This window comes from Mytilus trossulus, chromosome 14 (genome assembly GCF_036588685.1).
Source record: "Mytilus trossulus isolate FHL-02 chromosome 14, PNRI_Mtr1.1.1.hap1, whole genome shotgun sequence".
NCBI classification, from domain to species: domain Eukaryota; kingdom Metazoa; phylum Mollusca; class Bivalvia; order Mytilida; family Mytilidae; genus Mytilus; species Mytilus trossulus.
Window position 1 is genome coordinate 38,263,620 of NC_086386.1, and position 24,457 is coordinate 38,288,076.

Consider the following 24,457-nt stretch of genomic DNA (forward strand, 5'->3'; position numbering starts at 1 on the left):
CATTCTTGTTGGTTATTATCTTGAATAATATTATAGATAGAGATAAACAGTAACCAGCAAGAATGTTCAGCAAAGTAAGATTTACTTATAAGTCAACATGACCGAAATTATCAGTTTATTACCCCTTTAGGAGTTATAGACCTTTATAGTCAATTTTTTACATTTTTCATAAATTTTTGTAGATTTTCAGATAATATTTTCCACTGTAATTACTGGGTCAAGTTAATTATAGATAGAGATAATTGTAACAACAAGAATGTTCAGAGAAGTAAAATCTACAAACACATCACCATCATCAAAACACAATTTTGTTATAAATTTATCTGTGTCCATTGTTTAATATGCACATAAACTAAGGTGAGCGACACAGGCTCTTGATAGCCTCTAGGTTCTAAACAAATAATAATGGTTTATTACATTGGTTGCAATGAATTACATTGATTTCCCAGTTAAATAAAAATCGATAATTTCACATGTGAAATAAACGTGGTTATTTCACTCTCTGACTTCATACAAAAATAGGCGTTGTCAAGACGTCGATAACGTCGAAACAAAACTTGCGTAGGAAAAACATATAGTTCCTTACATTTTCTACATTAATTTCTTAAAAAAAGCAATTTGACAATGTAATAAAAAGTATAACTAATCGCCGTATTTGAATATCAAAAATAAGACAACTTGTGACCGAAAGCAGCTATGGATAAAACTCGTGCCACTCGTTGTCTTATTTTTTGCTATTCAAATACGGCGATTAGTTATACTATAAGTAAATACTAGGTCTCCAACAGTCAAGAGTGAGCTGCCAATCATGATAAAGAACTAAAAACACAACGAACAAGTCCGCAAAAGATTACGTACTCAAACTAAACGAAAACCAGAGATGAACATAGATGTGTTCAGAATGACAAGATACACCTTCTTTCTTTATTCATTAATTCTGTTAAATAAATTTTGGTAGGAGTTATAACCAACCATTAAAAGACATTCAACATCTTTGAACTTGGACTAGTATCTTGAAATCTCACAGGAAAAGATATACAGAATCTTTAGATGGCAAAGTTTTTCAGCTGCAAACGATCCTGAGACTGAAACCTTCAGTTGGCTCCTTATTGGTGTAATTCATTAGACTACTATTTTACCATTTTTATTCAGCTCTTTCGTCTTTTGTTGAAAACATAGATATTAACTTTAGAGCATTGAAACAAGAACTATAATGGGGAAAACGTCAGTTGACTCCTAATAGTAGTTGATGCTTTTGGATGCAGATTCTTGCCTTTTATGTGTGCTTTATTTTGAACCTAAATTAGATTAAAAAAAAATCATCGAGATAAGGTCTGCACAATTTGGCCATACATGTAAAGGATTATTTCTGCGATCTTGCTTCAGGGGTGATTGTCCTAGATTTTTACCGTGTTTGTGTTTTAGGTTAAACACTGGACATATAAAAGATAGAAATAATAAACAGTGAACAACTATAAGCAATACAAGGTCGACAAAAAACATTATTTTAGTCATGAACAATATTCTTGTCTGCAATGTTTGATATTGTCCATCGTATTGATAGGGGCGGCCTCGGTGGCCTAGTGGGCTAAGTAGTTTCTACTGTAATCACTAACCAGTCAACAATCCGTCTCGTGTGGCTTCACTCGACTCCAGTCTTAATTGACTAGGAGTGTCAGTTTTCCTATCGAAGGTTGGTGGTTTTCTCCAGGCACTCCAGGTTCCTCCACCAATAAAAACTGACCGCCACGAAATAGCCTATAGACGGTGCTAAAAAGTGGCGTTAAAACGTCAAAAATCAACCAATCAATCAATCGCGGTAGATTCACATCGATCAAGGTTACCAACACATACCCTTTTAGCATGGCATTATGCTGCGTGAATGATATCGGTCATCAAATTTTTTTGAATGAAAGACAAACAAGGAAATTTATAAAGATTATAACAGATCCAGTGTATAAACATGACCACATGTCGATCATGTGCATTATTCCCCTTCAATTCTACTGTTTAAGTCCATTGCCACTCTTTCATTGAATTAAGATGCTACAGTTATATGGACACTATAATGGTCTTGGTGGTTTTGCATATCGCTTACAACATGTACAAAATTCACAGTGTTCCTCTATACTATCTCTCAAAAGTGCAAACAACTCTTCATTTGTGGGTATTCAAATTGTTCGTGTAACATTTAAAAGAGAGGTTGCATATCTTTGTTCGAGTCTTATTATACCCCCGCTTTAAAAAAGAGGGGTATACTGTTTTACCTCTGTCTGTCCTTCCGTCAGTCCGTCCATCCCATGAATATTTTTCGTCGCATTTTTCTCACGAACTACAATACAAGGATTTCTGAAATTTGGTTTCAAGGTTTATCTAAGTCAGCTAAACCGTGTGATGCGTTTTCAGATTGATCACTTGACAACTTCCTGTTTACCGAACACTTGTATGATTGAACACATGATAGCCAAGTTGAAAATTTTCGTCACATTTTTCTCAGGAACTACAATACAAGGATTTCTGAAATTTGGTTTCAGGATTTATATAAGTCAGCTATACCGTGTTTTCAGATTCATCACTCGACAACTTCCTGTTTACCGAACACTTGCATATTTTTACACTATTATTATCCACTTGCGGCGGGGGTATCATCAGTGAGCATTAGCTCGCAGTTTCACTTGTTCTTCAAGATTCACAGCACATAACCTGCGACTGGAATTTTTCAGTTTTATCTATCAAAATGCAATAATAGCCTGACGAAGTTAAATTGAATGAAATATGTTGACCAAGTATCTCTGCACCTGTATACAATGGCTATTATATCTATGCTCTGTTGTATCATGTCATGGTCCATTTTCACACCAGTCTTTATCATAGTTATCGAGACAATAAAAGTGGAATGTCAGAATCTACAACCAGTTCTTATTGTGACATCTTCACCTGCAATAACTGCCTCAGCAAATACTTTTTTACGGCTTCCACCTCCAAGTATGAATCTTTTTGCCATCCTCCTTCAAAATCTTCACTTTTCCTTTTCCACTTTTAAAAGGATTCAACATAAATCATTATCCATAGTTGTAAGCAAACATTGCCACTACATGCGTTTTGAAAAACATCACAGTTTCGTGTATACATCCCAAGACCAGTGATATCCTCGCGCACATTTCCTGTAAACCTCTTCCTTTGTTATATTTACTCTGTACTACATATTTTACTAGCTATGTGGAAAGTTTGCCAGCAAATGTCGGATAGACCCACACGAACTACATGCCAATCATGTGCTGTCTCAGCGTGTTTGATTTATACACTTCTTTCCCCTTTTCAAATTTGTTTGTCTACTCTTCTGATTTTAATTTAATCTATGGTAATTGCCTCTATCTCTTGAAAAATTGCCCTTGCCACTATTATGAAAAAGTTTGTGTCTATATCTAGTGTACCCTTCTGCAAGGAGGGCTCTTCGTTCTCAGTCAAAAATGCAAGTTAACGTTAAATGCTACATATTGAGGAAAATATTTTGTCCGAATCACACATTTCATTCTTTTTTTTTTTAAATATCCTTTAACAGTACTTTCCGCTATATAGATGATGTTATCACACTATAGCGAATATGCATCTATCCCATCTTACTAGAGATAAGGATACAACAGATACAGTTAAGTCTGTCTCGCATATTGACATACATCTAGAAATTGATAATGAGAGTCGGTTGAATACAGAACTTTACGACTAACTTCGAGGAATATATAACTTCCAATTGATACGATATTCCGGGCTTGTATTTCCTATCACGATTTCCTTGATGCAGGTTTCCCGCTCACAAATAATTAAGCTATTAAACCAAGATATCTAAATGATGAAGTTGAAATGATCATCCCTTCGAAAATTTTACGGACGCAAACACGAGTTGGTTGACCATTATGGAATATGTTCCTTTCGTCGTAACTACAATCCCGTTCCATTTTGATGAAATTCAATGTGACTACCGAATTAGACTTTTTACCGAGTTTGTAATAATACAACAGGTGCAACATGTGTAGCAGGATCAGCTTACCCTTTCACAGCACCTGAAAACATCCCCAGTTTTAGGAAGGGGGCGTGGTGCTAAGTCTAGTTTTCTGTGTTGTGCCTTGTGAACAATATATACAATTATGGCCCGTTGAAAATGTGAATATTCAAAATTGTCAACACGAGAAGGTTATTTCAATGAGGGCGCAGCATGTCACGTGATAAGTTGTCATTTGTTGAAAAGGACAGTTTATAAGAGATCGATATCATCGGCTGCTGACATTCATTTCCCTGGCCTTATTTCCTCGTCTCTCGATGAACTGTCAATTTAACTTGAACGCTGTACGTCTGTGACGTCATTTTTTAATGGGAGGCAACTCGAGTGCAAATCTAGTCAATAAAAAGGTTATTCGCTGGTGAATAATAGGGTTATTCACCGCTGGTGTAAATTTTAAGGGTTATTCGTCCTCCCTTGCAATTGAATGAAAATTAAACGAATTATTTCATGTCACGTAATAAGTTGTTATCCAATAGAATAGACCACTTTCGAGTTCATCCGTCACCGGAAAAAAACTCGTCAATTATACGCGCCTTTATCACCGTCATATGTGCGTTTAGGGAAATCGTCACTTCCTTCCAATGTTGAGCGAGTGGTTGGAAAACTATAATTCTATATTGTACGAATTATTCGGCAAATTGAATTCTGAAAATTGACAATCAACACTGCTGTCATTAGGGAATTGTCAGTAAGTACCTACAGAGCAACCATTATTTCTAGTTTATCCTGCACAAAGACGACCACTAAGACGCTTGATGAACGTAAAAAGTGAAGGGATACAAGCGACCCCCTCTATCTGGTAAATGACGTCATAAAGGCGTGCATAATTGACGAGTTTGTCCCGGTGACGGATGAACTCGAAAGTGGTCGATTGTTTGTAATATATGTAAGGTATAATAATATTACATTTGTCTATTTGTCTTTTTCAGCCATTTCGTTGTCAGTTTATTTTCACTTTTTTTAAGAACAAGATTAAATATAATAACATAAATAAGAAAGCTTATCTAATATAGATTGGCCGCAATGACCCTTTAGAAACATACTTAATGGCGAAATTGAAGACTCTTACGTGAATTTGATTTTAAAGTTTGCACAGTTTTTCAACTTTTAAAAAATTGAACTTCTGAATAATTTTGGCATTCCCACTTATTTAAAAGGTTGCAAAAGGAAAAGCAAAATGGTCGTAGTAAATAGTAGTATTTTGCATAAAAAAACACAATGCAAAAACAACGTTGCATTATATTCATGCTCCTTTGCCCATTTTTTTTAATTTTTCATTTGCATTACATTTCTTTTCGAACGGGAACATGTAACAAAGAAAAACAATAATCTACAAAAACAGATATAGAAATAGATTTAACTACTAATTATATAGTACTGAGTTATGCCACTTTGCACGACGAATATTACTTTAAACATCTGAAACAGACGATCTATGGTTTAATATATGTCGCCTGAATACCGCTACTCCAAAGTATATTAATACATAATTGTTGGAACATAGTACACTCTTTATCTTGAAGGACACTTTTTTGTGAGCAGCATATATATAAACACTTTCGAAACGTATACCAAACGCACTTGCATCAGCAATAAAGTTGGATAGGATTTCTTATTGAAAGGCATTAATAGATTTGTGTTGTCATGCATTCAATGTAGGTGATAGGACATCTTTTAAATTAGACTTATCTTTCTTTTGTCACATTGAGTTATATATTTCGGTAAGAAATGTAACTATATTTACCTCACTAATACACACCAAACAACATAAACATTAATTAAGAAAGATTTTATTTCAAAAAAAACATTTGAAATGTATTTGCACTTTTCCTACGATAGCAAGAATATAATACAGTTGATGCTTACTACTAATTTTAGATCTGGTTGATATGAAAAATACTTTTGTCAAGGAGTTGTTTAATCCGAAAATGGAATATCGAAATTAAGCAACATGGTCGTAGCGATTTTCAAGTAAATAAAGTTTACTGAGACTTGATTTAAAATCTAATACTTTTAACCATGTGAGCAAACTGCGTATCGTTGCTTCAAACCTTAACCATTTCGAGAACCGTTTGTCATTGTAATTTTGTTTTCATATCAAGTTATTATAGGGAATGCAGTATTCGAGTAAAAGACACTCGGCAAAATTAAGAAACAACAAATAATTATTTAGAAATATTTCATTTCAACGATACAAGTTATAACAATAACAACAATTATTTTTGATAAAATCAGTAACAGACAACAGAATGATCACAATATTTTTTAACATAAATACATCTGGTAAAATAATAGTACACTGCAACATGTACATTCCTAAATCTTTATTACAATATGGTTTTTTTCATTTTCTAACCCTTTTTAAATGTGTTGTATATTTGTATGTCTCTGTGTCTGTATATGTGTCGTACAGATAATAATTTCTTGATTAAATAGAAACAAATTGTGAAAATATATATGAGCATAGTTGCATAGTTGTACATCCATGTGATATTTAATGTGTCGTTAAGTAAAACAACAAATGTATTACATCACCAGTACTGTAGTTCGTGCTCATCTGAAAATAACCTTCTTTAAATCTATTTGAACATGTAGTAATTAAGTCATAAACTCCTTAGAAAAAAACTACATTGACTATCCTCCTTCAAATGCAGAAGCTGTACCTGGTATGAAGGGTATAACGGTCTATATCGATTGAAAACTGGACTGATAAAAATGATAAAAAAAAAACAATTAAAAGTGTGTATAACCAAGTTTGACGTCATCAATTGAGCACCATACATCATTTCTACACAAAATGGATTAAATAGTAAATATTTGTGTCTGACTATACAAATACTTTGTAAAAATTTGATTATATATATATTCTAATACATATTTTCTTAATCAAATCAAATTAAATTGATTTGATATTTGACATTGATTTAAACATGAATGGCAAGAAAATATAATTGGACATTGGTCCACATTGTTTTTAGTTTGTTTCAATAAATGTCTTATGTAAACTTAATTGAGCTTATTAAACATACTAAACTCTCTTACTCTTCATTGTATGTCTCATACATGGCATAGTTATGTTGTATACAGGTAACATTAAATGCAGATAATCATAGCACTTAGTCTAGCGGATTTCAATGTTGCCACTAAACTAAATTCACTCAAATTTTGTCTATGGAATGATGAACCCATTTCACCGAATAAATTCAATAAAACATTTAAAATATTTATGTGGAATTCGACGTACTGTCGACTTTTTCGTAAGATTTGCAAAGTTCTTCGCAGTCTTCTTTTGTCTCAAAATTATTTCCGTTACCACGACAACCACCATATGTAAACGTTTCACAATTTTTGGATTGTTTGTTGAAGAAGTATCTCAGGATTGATGCCCGACACGGTCCAGTGCTTCTCGGTTCAATACAATTTGGTTCGGGTTTCTCATTTACTCCATCTAACAGTTCACTTTCAGAATTGTTATCATCGCTTTCGTCTTCTTCTCTCTCCATCATTTCATTGTATTCTTTTTCTTCTTCGAACTCGACAAGAATCTGATCATCTATCAAATAAAAGTTAAACGAAATAGAAAACAAATACTGTTCATGAGACGAGGAAAAACTAAAGGCAAGGACTGTGTATTAAAGCAATAATGTTTAATTTTTATACGAAAAATATATTAATGTCGACAAGACATATATTTGATATTGTAAAATGTATTTCGACATAGTCCTCCGTTCTGCGGGAATTGAACCCATGCTGTTGTACCTTATAACAAGTCCTCCACTGTGTTCAGAGCCATGAAATACTCGACCAACTAGATTTAACTAAATATAGCTGTCGTTAGTCGAGGGATACCTTGAATTGTAACACACTGCATATATGTGTTTATATACATGTTTATTATGTACATAAAAATCATCAGTATCTCTTTTCGATTAATTAATGTCGAGGACAGTTTCTGAACACTAAATTCCAGTGCATGTCAATAAAAAACGAAAAACGATGTTACTTATGTTTTATAAAAGATGCATTTAGGGAAGAATCTAGGTTTTATTGAGGCTGACAATAATACTGTACATACATATATTTAGTTTTTTATTAAGCAGGCACGACATAATTTAGTGTGTGCTTAGTGCTTATTTAACGATTTCTCTTATAAAGTCATTTAATTTTTCTTTTAAACCTAAGTACTTTTGATATTTTTAATAATGTTTGTAATAACATAAGCAACACGACGGGTGCCACATCTGGAACAGGATCTGCCTACCCTTCCAGAGAACTTGAGATCACCCTTAGTTAAGTGGGGTTCGTGTTGATTAGTCTAGTTTTCTATGTAGTGTATTGTGTCCTATTATTTTTCTGTTTGTCTTTTTCTTTGAAAGCCATGGTGTTGTCAGTTTTTTTTAGCTATGAATTTGACTGTCCCTCTGGTATCATTCGGTTAGTTTTTGAAACTGACATGTGCATCTACTTTAAGATGTGTGCAACTGTCAAATCACCGCCTTACTACCAATACTTTACAATTTCTTAACTCACCTGATTCTCGCTTAGCTCTTCCTTGTGATGACAAAGGTGGTGGTGGAGATACCTCGGGTGCTTGTTCCTTCGGTGATTTAGCAGATTCTGGAACATTTTGTTTTGGAACCCTGAAAGATTTACCAGGTTTTTCATTCGAAGGTCTGTTGTTACGACCTGGTTTTGTCAATTGATTTTTTATTTCCTCGTAATCATTGTTCCTCTTGGTAGGTGGTGTAGGATCTATTTCTTCTGAAAATACATAAAAAAAATCTTGTTATGAATGCCATAGTTACAATAAAAAGAAAACAATGATTTCATGCATTATTTTTGTTTTACCCCAGTTAAATTTAGATACATTATGTACCACTATGAAAACACTTGAAAATGAAAACGTGAGAATGTAATCTTTATAAAGTTGTACTTTAGGCCTTTTCAGTTGTAGATATTTATTTACTCAAAACTACAACAAAAGAATAATTCATAATCATTTGATTAAAAAAAATAACATAAAGTAAAACCAGTAGAATACAACATAAAACAATATGAGACAACTAGCTGTTCCTAAACATGCAAGGAATGCTGTATACTGGCACACACACTTTTGTCTAAACAAATAGTAACACAAACTACCAGTACTAGTATTGACATTATGGCATTAATTAGCATGAAAGTACAAATATCAATTTATATAAAATTGATGAGTGAATTGACATTTAAAGAAAGAATTACTCAATATATTCCTTTTCCGCTATAATTCACATGCAAGTCCCATCACCAATATTCTGAATTGATTTACTTATGCTATAATACATGTTTCCATCTCGATGAACTCATATATAAAGCTCCATCACCAATATTCTTGGTTGATCGCTATAATAAATATTTCCAACTTAATGAAATCATATATAATGCCCCATCACCAATATTCTGAATTTATTTACTTATGCACTTTGGTTGATCGCTATAAGACATGTCTCCAACTTGATGAAACCATAACGCCATATGTTTAAAAGGATTTGGTACAGCCTGACATTGCATTGTGTTAGCACCAATCAAGTGATAACTATGGTTACATGCTATATGAATTATAGATCCAGTGTCTACAGAAACTGGGCCTACAATATATCCGTGAACAGGCGGTGTTGGCCACTTACATTTAACGTAGGAGTCCTCTGAAAAAAATATAACAGTATTTCCCTTACAATTGATAGTAAAAAGGAATTCATTTGGTTTTAATAAACATTAGATCAAGTCTTGCTATGAGTATCACAAATGGCTTTTTAATGTTTTTCCTCTCGTTAAAATCATGAAGAGGTCATCAATGATGAATGATATATTATTTAAAAAGATATCAAGGTTTTATATTAACATTGACCTGTCTCTCGTTTTTTCTCGTATTTATGATTTTAAAGATTGAAATTAAAAGTTTTTGTACATTTTCATGACGAGTTGACAAAGACAACTGTTCATGATTGCAATTCATAGTCGTTTAGTTTAACAGTCCGAACTTCAGTCGGTTGATGTGAGGCTGGGCACAAATTAAAATTGTGAAGAAAAACGTGTCACATGATATTCGCGATAAACTCGTCAATACTGGGTATTATGTAGCACTTGAAATTCTTAAAGCCTTTCCACCTGATGCTCGTAAAAGATATAACTTTAATTAGCTCTTTATAAATTGAAGAAATGCGAAACTGCTACAATCATATATATGAGGTAACTTACTCAGAAAAAATATACGTTTAATCAAATTTGCATAAGCATAAAACTATCAGGGTAGCAATATCTAATATATTCTAGCAATAAATCATTTAAACAGCTCGTTAATGACCTGCTTTGCCTTTTAGAACAAATTAATAGCTGGAAAAAGGAGACTTTCATTTACATGAATGAACGTATCAAACAAAACCCAGTTTATTTATTGCTTCATTTAAATTTGATTTTCTTTAACATGGTATTTATTTATCTATGATACAAAAGACTGTCTCACATCATAAATAACAGTCGTGTGTGTTCCGCTACCGTAAACGTTCAAAACAAAGTCATTTAAAAACAGTAAAAGTGTATCATCACCCATGTAAGAAATGTTTAACAAAAATTCTACCAATATCTTGTAGGATTGTCGACATCCGACAGGTATCTAAACAATCAGACAAGTATATAAATTATAATAATATTTTGGATCTTTTCGATTTCCATTATTAATATTCTTGCAATCGGTTTATGGAAGGCAATAAGGCAATCTTTTTACTTCTATTTCATGCAAGACAAATATTTCGAATGTTAAGAAATGTTTAAAAGCATTAAGATATGGTATGATTGCAAATAAGACGTAGATAAAAAATAAACAGTCATACTACGTAAACATTTAAACATCACCAAGCAAAACACAAATCATTCAGTAAGCTATAAAAAGTCCAGCTATAACAGAAAATCAAATTATTTAAAAGAAAAACCCAACGTCATAATTAAAACTATACAACAAAGAATAAACATAAAAATGTCAGAAACCACCAAAGAAACCCACTTGATTACAGGTTCCTGACTTGGGCTTTACATATCTTTGATTGTCTTCAAACCTACTCCGTATGTGGTTATTGTTGAAACCTCAACACAAACGAAAACCACCAAATTTTAGGTTCCAGGCTTGGGCTTATAACACGTTTGGATGGCTTTAATATTATTAAGGTTCGACTCATCAGATTGCTACTTAAACTCAACAAATATCAAATAGACTTACGACACAAAGTAGGTACTAATCAAAGCAAGTTTAAACCCCAAATTTCCGTTAACATTTAAACCAGGTTCTCTCAAATCAGTTTGCCTTCTGCGAATCAAGTACAAGTACGTCATTAGCATTTTGAGAAAAGCACGACCTTGTGCAAAGACAAAATTTAAGCATATTTATTTCTATCATGTGTTGCTATAAAGTTATCCTCATAAAAATGAAAAAAAAAATAATGAATAATTGATGTGTATAAAAGAAGAAGTTTGAAATAACATCTTCTTAGAAACCAATCTGTCAGTTGTAATGATATATAGACAGGCTGATTCTCATGGTAAAATTTCAACTCTATGGATCCGTTTACCAACCAATATCATTACTAAAAGTGTGTAAAAACAACCACACAATCATTAACTCTTTAATGGTAGGTCCTCAAATGTGATTTTTGATTCAGTGGCGTTTATATAATACCTTGTTTAAAAAGTAAAATCCTAAAAATACTGATCGAAGAGGAAAACTCAAAAACAAAGTCCCTAATCAAATGGCAAAATCAAAATCCCAGACACACCAAACGAATGGCTAATAACTGTCGTATTCTTGACTTATATGTTACCAATAGAACTAGAAAGTTTTCACATTCCAGAAAGAAAGAAAAAACAATTCTAGCAGCTACATGTATATCTAAGCTTTGCTGATCCTTCAACCAACGAAATACTTAAAAAAAACTTGGTAATAGAATTTTCAAACTTTGTGAAAGTGTCCTTAAAATGGAGTTGCCTGAAGTAAAACACCTCGAAATTTTAAATAGTTTTTCCATATTTCAAATTATGTCTACAACCAGTGTTCAGTGTGTGTCTTTTCGTCAAATTTGGCGTATATCATTTGAAATAAAAAAAATAATAATGATGTAAAACAAACAGAAAGTGGGACAAAATGCGAAAGACGCTACATATTGATAACTATGATTGTCTTAAGTACACACGGATTTTTATAGATTATATAATTTAGTATTATAACTAGTATCTATATAACTCCGTATCTTAGTGTTTTTAGGCATGATTATTTTTAAGCAAATGTCTTGTTTACAGAGTACGCGTTATCTTCGTAATTTATTTATTCAAGAGACAAATGGAATGAATACGGAATCGTTTATCTAATGGAATAGGTTGTTAATTAATCCATCAAATCGACATATCAGGTATTAGCTTTCAAAAATACGTTTATTGGTTCAATGTAGAACCAAGACATTAACCATGCATCAGATAAACCATTATTTACAACACTTTCAGTAATATTTTGTGGAAAGATTAATCAAATTTGAACAACTAAGGTAATTTACGGTATTTCTTGAAGGTAGAATGTGATAAAACGTTTTGCAAAGACGCAGCGATGTCACTGCTCAACCCGACTGGTGTATTGCCTAACGTTATCTCAATCATCTGGTAATGTGAGACCTACCTAGGTTATTGTCAAATTTACATTTCAATTTCTACTGAAATCATATACCAATATAATCTGATAGCATTCCTTTCTAATATTAAATATGAAGAAAAATATTATATTTTAAATACTGATTCAGTGAATATCAATATTTTATACCTAATTTATTTCGTATATTTCACCAGAGTAATATCTTAACTTAGATAACACTTTTAATTTGAAGATTTGTCATTGAAAGTATTTATCATGATTTTTAAAATGTATATGAGACCCCAAACAAAGCAGTATACAATCCATTTACGTAACTGTGGTTTCATCAACAACGTGTATCACCACATATAAAGTGTATTTTGCATGGTCAACGAAGTATCCCCAAAATCGTTTCTGCTCTTTTTTATATGTATGCATTGTCCATTACATTAATTTCATGTGCTTTGAGCAAACAGTTCGTACCTACTGTTTGAAATGCTTCCATAATATGATTCAATTGAACGCATTTCTTTATATCATTTGAAAAGTATGATGCACATATTTGTCAATTGGTATTAATGAGGGGGAGGACAGGGGGTACTCTTCTCCCTTCTCCCACCCCTCTTCTCATTTCTCCTACCCCCGTTTTCCTTTCTCCCATTAGAATAAAACATCTCCTTTTGAGATATTTTTTCTTGAAATATTAGATCATTTTTTAAAAAGAGAGACATTTTATTTTTTCACCTTTCTCCCAGCCTTCCTCTCCTTTCTCCTACCTCCTTTCTCCCTGTCTCCCTTACCCCTGTCCTCCCCCTCATTAATACTACTCAGAATCTATTTGGGTGAGTTATACCATCGCTTCTTACTCCAAAAATATAATTGTATTCTTAATATTCAGGCGATATATATATATATAAGTGACGATTTTAAGGTATTTTAGCACGCTAATATATATATCTAACTGTTTACTGAACAAAAGGTGCATGACAAAACAAATAAAGCATTTGTCTATTGATATAATTTTACAAATATTCATTCGACTGAACTGAAAACTTTTAAACAGTGTTTACATATCAATTTAAAAATCACTCGTCTCTGACAGTTTCTTCTGACTTTTTAAACCTTTGTTTAGGACGTACGTTCTACTGAATAATTGGTCCCGTCCTTTTGGTTCCTTGCACCCTCTCGCACTATCGTCTTCTTGAAATGTATACCCGAGGTCACGTGAAAATATCAATATGAAAAAATGTCAATTGCAATTATTAAAAAATAATTAACATTGTCCTAATTGAGATATATCGGCATTGTTCATTGACTCCAACACAATGTGCAATCATTTCCGCGTTTATTAATGAATTTAAACAGATTTTTTATGTAGATATAACAGTATTTTTTTATCAATGAATGTTCATTTCTATATAAATTGCGTAACTAATACGTGTGTGTCACATTCGCGATAACTTTTCAGTGGTCAATGTAAAACATTATTACTAAATAAAACGTGTTTATAATAGTAAAGTAATGTTATTGTTTTAGTAAATATGTAATATTACTTTAAACTTCAAAATAAATATTACACAGTAGGTTATATATTAACCGAAAAGACATTCTACAAAGATATATAGAAATAACAGACCAATTAACCTTTCCTTGTCAATACACGAAGCGCCGAGTATCTGTGTGACCACCGTGCCATTACAAACGACGATATAATAAAAATACCGCCCATATTTAATGAATAATAACTTACTATTGTACTACAAAATAATTATAATTCAGTGTATTAACTTTAAATGTTCTCAGTGTTGACAAACCCGTGTCTTTCCTTTTCAATTAGCTTCAAGAAACTGTGATAATTAGAAAATATCTACTTAGGAGGGGGATTCTTTCTACCGAAATAAAAACAGGATGTAGGTCTGCACATTCAGTTTGCTATTAAGTTCCAATAGGTCTTTTAATGACGTTACACGAGAACCTATGCACTATAAATTATTGCAGCTTATTTGCACAAAAATAAAGTAATTTTAGTTGAATGTGAATTGGGATCATTTAATGACAATTCAATTTGAGTATCAAGTATTGTATCTTAATCTTGGCTAATTATTTTGGACTAATGTGGAGGTGGTTTTTATTTTATTCACTTGATGTGTAAACAAATTAAAATCGTTCTTTGTTGAATGATTGACAATGAATCCAATAAGGGATATCAAAAAATTTCAAATAAACATCTCCCAGATAGCTATGGACTTTACCTATATGAGACGGTTCAAGATGGTATTTTAATGATTGATATGGATTTAACAAAAAACAACATAAAATTTTAATTAAATCTAACATATTTCATACTAGGATAATGAATTTTAGAAAAATGTAATTCAATAAACTTATAACCCTCATAACGTTAGTGCACATAGATAGAAAGATGATTACACGTATTTATTTATTCAATTTTATCTATAGTAATTAATAGACAAATTCATTAAATTTAATTGCAAATTTTACGGCGATCATACACTGAACATGCATATTGATTTGTGGGTATCAAGTATGATGTGCAGTCGCTCGGTATTACATTGCGTTTAAAATCCAAATTAATTTACACTTTGCAAAAAGTTTGGATATACGGTAGAATACAAATAAACTTAAGTTTACACACAACTAACAGAGTATGACTATGTTATAGTAAAGTTCGTTTTTGTGTGTGTTACATTTTAATGTTGCGTTTCTTTTGTGTCGTAGTTCGCCACATATATTGGATGTGTTTCCCTCAGTTTAAGTTTTTTTCTCAATCGATTTGTGAATTTCGAACAGCGGTATACTACTGTTGCCTTAATTTAGCTAAACAATAGATTACACAGCAACTAGTAAATTTTTTGGCCAGACGCGCATTTTGTCTACAAAAACCTCATCCGTGTCACTTCAATGGATACAGTTAAAACATCAAATAAAAAACAAATTGAAGAGCAATTTCCAATATTTTTCATACACTTCAATATCATGTGCAGACACATTTGGTGGCGTTCAATCCCATTAAATTTCAACATTATTTTTTGGTTTTCCACAGAATATCAAAAGGACCAACTGAGCGTTGGTCCGATTTTCAACGATAATCTTTTGTTAAAAAAACACTGGGGTAATAAAACTACTCTGCTTTTCTTTTCACGTATAACGTTAAATGAAAAGAAACCATATACAAATTTCAATAAAGTAGCCAACAGGTCCGATGTTTCAATACTACTATATTTCTTGAAACCAAATAAACCAAATATGTTCCATCTGTTATTACTGTGATTAAAAAATAAACATAAATTTATGCGGTGTGATTGCTTATGAGACAACTATTCTTGATGACCAAACAGAAATGTGAACAATTACAGGTCATCGAACGTTTTGAGATTTAGCAAAACCCATACTGAATAGTAAGCTATATAAAAGACTTTCCCACGTCTACAGCTTATTTTTGTTGAATTTTTCGACAGACTTTGATTTTCTATCCCAGGATTTTCTATCCTTAGCTTTATTTGACATAACCTTTTGGAAATTTGGTTCATTGATATTCTTCAACCTCATATCACTGTATTTATATATATATATATATATATATATATTTGGCCTTCTTTACTCTTTTGATTCGAACATCACTAACATGTCTTTTATTTACTTAGCGCGCGTTTGGCGTATAAAATTGTAATCCTGGTATCTATGATGAGATTATTTTATACAGACATGGGTTCCTCGATCGGGGTATTGGTTATAAAGGACTTCGTTATTTGCTGTCAATGTCTATAGATTTTTCATGAAAAATTACTTATCCATTTAAATGCAACCCAATAATACTATAATACTTTTAATGTCAATACACTGTTGCTTTTAAATGATTTAAGAGTCATTGCATTATCCCAGCTATAGACAATTATCATTGTACAATGTCTGAAATATTTCCCATCAAAGTATTCGTTTATTCATGAGCCACTGTTTACTGCAAGACAGCTCTACATTGAAAATAGGTTAACAAGTTCAAATATTTTGCACATCTGGGTTTATGTTTATGAATTACATTTTAAAATCAATTTCACCAAAAATAAAACAATATGAGAACATTTAACAGCTTTATTTTATATAGTGATTATATTACATTGTATATGACTCAAATCTATGGCGAGTTCCTAATATATGGAAGATTCCTAATCTTTGGCAAATGTGACAGTTACAAACGTCAAACAAATCACACATATGGCTGGTTTTTGTGTTTCCAAATCTATGGCAGGTGTTTGTGTTTCCAAATCTAAGGCAGGTTTTTGTGTTTCCAAATCTATGGCAGGTTTTTGTGTTTCCAAATTTATGGCAAATCTTTAAATTGCTTTACAATTTAATAACGTCATACTAGTATAATATCGTCGCCGCCGCAAACGATGGTTGTATCCATAGATTTGAACTCCATTCATGCAGATGTCAGGTTATGGTTTCTAATTGCTGGTAGGGATCTGACAGTTTATCATCCTCTTATTATAATGTAAATATGTCAAATAATTTCAGATTTGTGTCATTTTAACTTATCAGTATATGGAAAATCAAGCTACATCTTTGTAACAGTGAAATAAATGAATTTGCTTATATTAATTTCAAATGATTGTTTGGATAGTTTTAATCAACATGCTATAGAGATATAACTGTAGCAATTGAACGAGTAGGTACGGATTGATCTGCATTCGATAAATATGATTTAAGTTATGTAATTTAAATTTTAGGGTGTATACATTTGAAAATCAACCTTCTATCGATATCAATTTATATGAAAATTCTTTCTTTACATGTATGTGGTTTGAGTGTGTCCCGATATTGGAATCTCATTACTTTTCAGATTTTAGTTTAAATTGTTGCGTATCAAAGAGCATCTGGCGTACCAATTTATAAGCCTGGTATACATGTATTTCATTAGTTTTAATTCTTTCCAAATGTGTATATAACTCCTTCTAATTATCCTTTAATTGTTATGAGAATCATTCTTTTTCGAATTACAATAAAACAGTTGAAAATGGACATAGTAAAAAACAAATTAGCAGAATAATATCTCTGCAGTTTTCTCTTAAATTTGAATGTATCACGCATTTGGTAGATGCATTGCTCCCTCTTCTTTAAAATTTCTAGAACATAATGTTTTTTGGATGATGGAAGTTTGATTTAAATATTTTGGTTTACATTTACAATTAAGATAGTGTAACAGTTTCAATTAGCTCACACCCATACGTTACAATTGTGTTAAATTACTAAATCATTTCTATCTAATGATCTCGTTTTTTTCATACTTGACTTTAAAGCTGGCTTATGGCAAATTCGTTAAAAAAAATGTAAAGCATTTTGGGTCTTATAAAACTTATAATTTGCTCATGTCAAGTTTACAGTCTCTGAGTGTTTTAGTTTTAAAACTGAGAACAGGACGATGAAGACAGTTTAGTCAAAATAAATTACTTCCTGATTACGTTGACGATGCGATACTGAAAATAAGGAGTAATGTACAAAGCAAACGGTAGTTATAAAAGAAGAAGGTTACCTTAACTTTTGAAAGTGTTCTGATGTATACATATTTAAATACACAAAGACCTTTAGTGACAGTAAACAATAGGAGTTAAATTTACCAACCTGGTCTAAGGGGGGTTCGAATCTATGTTCCTAAATCATTTCTGAATGAATCGACATCGAATTGATATTCATTGTAAACGTCATTTCAGTACGTTTGTAGCTCATTCCTGTATTTGCCTCGTCAATGTTGTATAAGAAAATGTTCAAGAATGCATGTAAGGATTAAAAATAAGTTGTATTTTGATTACACTATTTTTTGTTGATTGATATACTAGTAATAATTTCAAATACCCACTTAGATATCATATCTTGAAAAATTACAAAGTTCACTTTAAATTGATAATTCATATTAGAAATCATTATTGTATAGAATAAGGTTCGTCTGTCTATATTTTGATATTTCATTAACTAGCTGTGTGAACAATTTAAACAGATAATTCATGTAAAAACTATCTACACTGTTTAAACTGGGACAATGTATATTTCGCTGATAAACCGTTCAATAGTTGTCTGTTATATGATATATGTATCATAGATGAATATAGATATGCTCCATTTGTCGTTGCCAAAGTCCTGTCCTTTCTTTAACATAACTGAATGCAATTTAATACCAGATTTTAACATGTCACAAGCAGCTTGGCGGGTGTCAATAATGAAGCAAAAGTTTACACTTTAGCAGCACCCCTTTTCACGAACAGTAAGATTAGTTCATGTCCCTCAATCATTAACCTAGTGTGGTGTGTTTTGCGAACTAATATTGAGTTCGATTCGTCATCTTTAATATCTTTCTTCGTCTTATCGTCAGCAATGATAAGTAGCCACTTTAAGACTATACAAACATGTTTACTTTGTTTTTGCCATTTGATTACGGAATTTCCGTTTAGAATTTTTCTCAGAGTTTAGTAGTTTTGGTATTTTATTGTTTAGTAAACCTCTTAAAACCAGTAGTATTCCATATGTTTTTATTCCTTGTTTGTATTTTTCAAAGAAAAGAGCATGTGACGTCAGTTTGCAAAGAATTCCGCTCAACCCGACGCTTAGGGCCGTTTTAAACTTGCAATGAGTGTACAGGTTTTGCTCTGTGTTGAAACTATCATGTCATCCTGAGATGAAGATAAGCAATAGCAACGCAGTTATTTTGCTTTGTCTGTGTTTTCTGAGCATTTACTCATTTTGTGTAATGGTAAGATTTCCCATTTCCATCGTGTTCTATTATATATAAGATCTATCGTGTTACTGATCAGTCTGTCAGTAGGTCGTAAAACAAATGAGATTATGTTTGATATGTTATCTGTGTTTTGATTGAAATCCCCTACCTTGGCAAAATAAAAGTTCGATTTTCATTTTGCTTTGTCATTATCAACAAATATGTAATTCGAAATGTCTCAAATACTGTTTAAATTTATATTTGATTTCCTCTCCTAATTCAATTTAAAATGTAATATCTATTTACAGGTATAAAAATTGGAGCGAACCACGGTATTATACCGTTGTAAATATCTAGTCCTTTAAGTTATTCGTGACTTTGTCTTTCATGCTAAGATTAAAGGAAACATTAAACAAAACACAGTGTGAGTAAACAAAATATTCAATACCACATGTAAACAGAAGTTAAGTGAATATTTTGCACCTTTTGCTTGTACAAAAATTATTAAAGTTCCTCTTTTACACCAGTATTTTACAGTAACAGACACATACTCGTACTTAGTTAACGGTGTCTGCTGAGAACTCGGCCTCGCTCCGTCAATAGATAAATACAAATCTTCAATGGTGACAGTCTGCAATGTATACCGTGTAAATTTTGATCACCTTTAAATGTTATAAACTGTTATTCGATACATCATTACCTTTTTTCGTCAAATCATACTTGTTTAGCTTAAGGTGGGAACAACTGAAGGGTTATATATATCATTCAAAGGCTCACAAGTCCGAGGATCTATCGATCCCTGCGCTGTTTAACCCATAAATATAAGAGAAATTCGTACCGCCAACAGGTTAACACTTATTGTGGTTCACTGAGGGCGAACCCTTTGTTAATTGATAAGTACAAAAAGATTCATCTTTCCAATTGAATAAAGGATGTCATAATTAAAGGCATGTTTTTGATAGCAGATAGTATATCGACGACTGGTACCTACCAGATGGTGATTCCTATCGTTCCGCACAAGGTGTTCACGTCATCTGATACCAATGGGAAAGGACAAGGACAACTACGAGAATGGTACACAGAAAAAATTTGTGGAACAGAAAAAAAATGTTGACCGTATTTTATCGTTTAAAGAAATATGTCAATTTTACAAACCGGGTGTGATTAATTTAGTAATTGTTATTGGCATCTCTAAAAGCGGCCACAGTAAACAGAAACTAGCAAAAATCCGCTATTTTTCAACATAATGGAACAGTTTGTGTACCATGGGTTTTTCGCCATGTTTGAAAAATTTGTGGTTCGTGGTCTTGTCTTAATAAGATTTAAGTCAAACGGCATTCAAGTTGAATATTTCAAGCAAATTAAATGGAATACTGAAATTTATGTATATTCCATGTCTTGATGTCAAAGTACCGCCATGAAAGAGAAAGAGCGATATGAAAAATGATCACTAAAATTCAAGAAATTTTACGACAACTTAACCAATTCTTATCATATCTTGTCCTTTCACTAGCTTGTAACAATAATTATGAAATGGTCTCAAATGCTGGGTTTCCAGAAGTTCCTATATGATATATGTATGAAGTATACATGTATACTTTAAAACATTAAGAAGCTTTATATTACAAAAATGTATGAGGGCAACCAATCAACGAGGTCATATAAGACAAAGGGATTAGGACAGGCATGTACGCCGCATTTTCTGCTTCAACATTTAACTAGGAAATGTTGAGAAAAGGACATTTTTTTTATTTATATTAAATCTATCTTATATTTAAATTGGCCCTTTCTATGACTTGTGTAAAATTTAACAGTTCATTAATAAAAATCCTTTCCCCTAAGCAATTTTGCTTAAACAAATTAATATATTAATGTATGGTACACCCGATTTCCACATCTGCGTAAACTATTTCAAATGACAAGTTTCATAATTGTGTTAATTTTAAATTGATAATATAGATGTAAACACAGATTTGTGACCATATGTTGACTTTACATGTAGCTTATCTCGGATTCGATATCTGTACTTGTAAGAGACATTACGATTGTGATTGAGCTAGTTCATCATGTACGCACACATGTGTATATACTCCAGTTTTGCTTAGGTTTACATAATTTCACAATTTGGAGAAGTTCTGTGTTTATTTCTGTTTTAAGTGTCTTTCATTAATTTAAGCTAAATCGTTAGGTGGACTGATATAAGAATGGTTTTCTTCGTTAAATTGATAACCTCACTCTTTGTATGTTATGTAATGAAACGCATTGAAGAAAAATTCGAGTTGATCCAATTAGCGTTAAAATCTTTATAAATATGCTTCTTTGTGTACAATTTTTGTGAAATGATATTCTTTATGGGTTTTAATATTATAATGCACTATATTACATGTGACCCTCCTTTGTCCATAACGCATTACACCTAAAACTACCACAAGTAGATCGCTTGTGTGGCATATTATAAAAACTAGTTTTAACAATCATTATTTTTATATTTCATAGATAGATGCTTCAGATTGAATATTGTTTGTGTTAAGGATTTGAAATTATTTACATTAATGTTTACAGCGACAACAACAAAAAATCTTTATTTTGTCAACAAAATTTATCCTAAAACCAGAAAATATCTATTTATAATGCAATTTGTATATTTCCTTCATTCTTCATCACGGTTTAAAAATGCTGTTGCTTTTTCTATATTTTGTCATAATGGGGCCGTTACACCTTAATCTGTATAGGTTTGGTCGTTGTTCGTTTGTCTGTACTTTTTGTTTTTAAAATCATTGTCATTTGATCTTTAACGACAGTTGTTTTAATAGCAATCATATCAAATCTTTTAAGTTTTATATCTATAAGAACATTTGCACTATTATTGTTCATAATAACAAGATGACTTAATCATATTAGGAGTGGAGGAGGGAAGATAAAGTTTCATTATTTATATCTGACTTATTTTCAATTTATCATACTTGTTAAGTGCAAAATTGCTTAACATTTACTAATCAAACGGAAAGCATGTATTATGCATGCACGACGTGTTGAAAATATCTGACATCAAGAGGTGGGCCAATCTGAAAGGACTTAAATTTGGTGTGGACTTTTCTATTCGTGTTCATGTTAATACTTTTGTAGTTTTCCTATCATTTCCTATGAAGTTGAAAGTTAAGTTACAATTTTTGTTAGCTGCTGTTAATTCCCTTGGGTCCGTAGAATTTACATTGGCTAATGAAATACTTTGTATCTGTTATCACAGTGTTTGAAGTGTACTTTAAATGTGATTTCTGTATTTTGTCGAACTCAAATATCAGATATTTTTTTCTTGTAAAATTATAAAATTTGAAATGACAAAGCAAATTAAGAATAAATTTAAATCGGCATGTTTAATCACCAACTGATTATTTATCTATAAAAAAGAGACTAAACTAAGCAAAGTGAATTCATTGACAATATCTGATGTATAATCTGTGAAGTGTTATCTTACAACGATTTCAGTTTCATCGGCTACCGACACAAAATGGTACAGTTTATTTTGTTATGGTTATGATATGCTGTTTTGGTGCCCAGCAGCACTTGTTACAGTAAATCGTCGACCACTTTTAAAATTAATTTAATCCAAACATTCACAGTCAATTGAAACGATGGGAAAACATCAGACTCTTATAATAGAACTCAATTACAGTTTTTTTTTGTAGCAATGTGTAGCGAAAGGAAGGTTATGCAAATATAAACTCATCATAGATACTAGACTTGACATTTTGTATGCCAGACTCACGTTTCGTCTACAAAAGGCTAATCAGTGATACTCGAATTCAAAAATATGAAAATGTCAAAAAAACGTTACTCAAGTTAAAGAAATTTAGAATCATTTTGTCAATTTCTACTCAAATGTAATGTTTCTATGGGTTAGCGAAAATCATTATATATAAAGTATTTCAGAAAAAAAAATATTACTATACTGAAAGATAGCATGCCTTGTATATACATGTATATATAGGTTAACTGCTGGCGGAAGCATTATGTAACCTGTCAATGTGTTTGAAATTTATTTAATTAATCCCATTTTTTTCTTTACTATTTTCGGAGGGCCCGGGTCAATTTAAGTGGTGTTGGTCTAACACTGACCCAATTTCTTGGTGTATAAAATCTTGGACGGACATCGGCAACTGACATTTTACATAACTGCATGATTAAGCTATCAAACTAATAAATAGGTCGTTGTCGAAATGAAATGGTCCTTGTAAAAACCGAGTGTATGGGGTAACTCATTTCCAATATTGAATTTGTTTTTTCTTCTCCACTTCCAAATGAGTTCTTCGTCTTTTTCAACATAGATATATTGGTTGATTGATGATTTCTTTACGCCACATCAGCGCAAAACACAATGTTCAACTATATAGTACATAGATTTGATAAATCCACAGTAACACAGTTCTACTACACAGTTCTACTCAAATATTAATTTCTTCTGTTACAAAATTTCATCATTTTCTATGGGCATATCAGACTCGTATTATCTTGCTTTTTCTTATTTTTTAACAACAAATTTATATGGAAAAAATCATATTGCGGCAATAAATTTGCTAATTAAACAAAATATATCCAATGGAAATTAAAACTGCAGTCAAAATGTTACTGAAAGATAAATGTTTGAAAAGTTTTATAATACAAAGTCCGCTGCTGTATTGATAAATAGAATACGATATCCAGATAGTTTAACAAAGTGTGAAATACGCCTCTAACAAAAATTACTATTAGTAAAAGAAAACTTACCCAAGAATCCTTCTTCTAAGTCTCCCCTTCTAATTTTATTTTTAATTGATTCATCCGTAGGTCCTAAATAATTTGCTGCATACACATTGCATAAAGTAAATACTGACAAAATTAAAACAAAGTAAAGCCCCATCTCTGCACACCACTGTTCAAGAGATCATTTCTTATCAAGTCACATGATTAAATGCTAATAAAATAAACCTTTCCGCTAGGTGTCGACAACATCGCTGGGATTTCCCTTAGAACAAAAATAGTTTTC

At 31.8% G+C, this 24,457-nt stretch overlaps 1 protein-coding gene across 2 annotated transcripts; it reads right to left on the reverse strand.

Annotated features, from left to right (window-relative positions):
• Positions 1–6,225: 6,225 nt before the first annotated feature.
• LOC134696727 (amyloid-beta precursor protein-like) lies at positions 6,226–24,398 on the reverse strand. Of its 2 annotated transcripts, XM_063558652.1 has the most exons (4): positions 24,199–24,398; positions 9,514–9,744; positions 8,591–8,821; positions 6,226–7,613 (listed from the first exon to the last, which is right to left on the reverse strand). In XM_063558652.1, the coding sequence occupies exons 1-4, from the start codon at positions 24,329–24,331 to the stop codon at positions 7,285–7,287; spliced, it is 924 nt and encodes a 307-aa protein (XP_063414722.1). In that variant the 5' UTR covers positions 24,332–24,398; the 3' UTR covers positions 6,226–7,284. The 2 variants fall into 2 exon arrangements, with proteins under 2 accessions (XP_063414722.1, XP_063414723.1); XM_063558653.1 differs by lacking the exon at positions 9,514–9,744 and having other exon boundaries at positions 24,199–24,393.
• Positions 24,399–24,457: the final 59 nt, after the last annotated feature.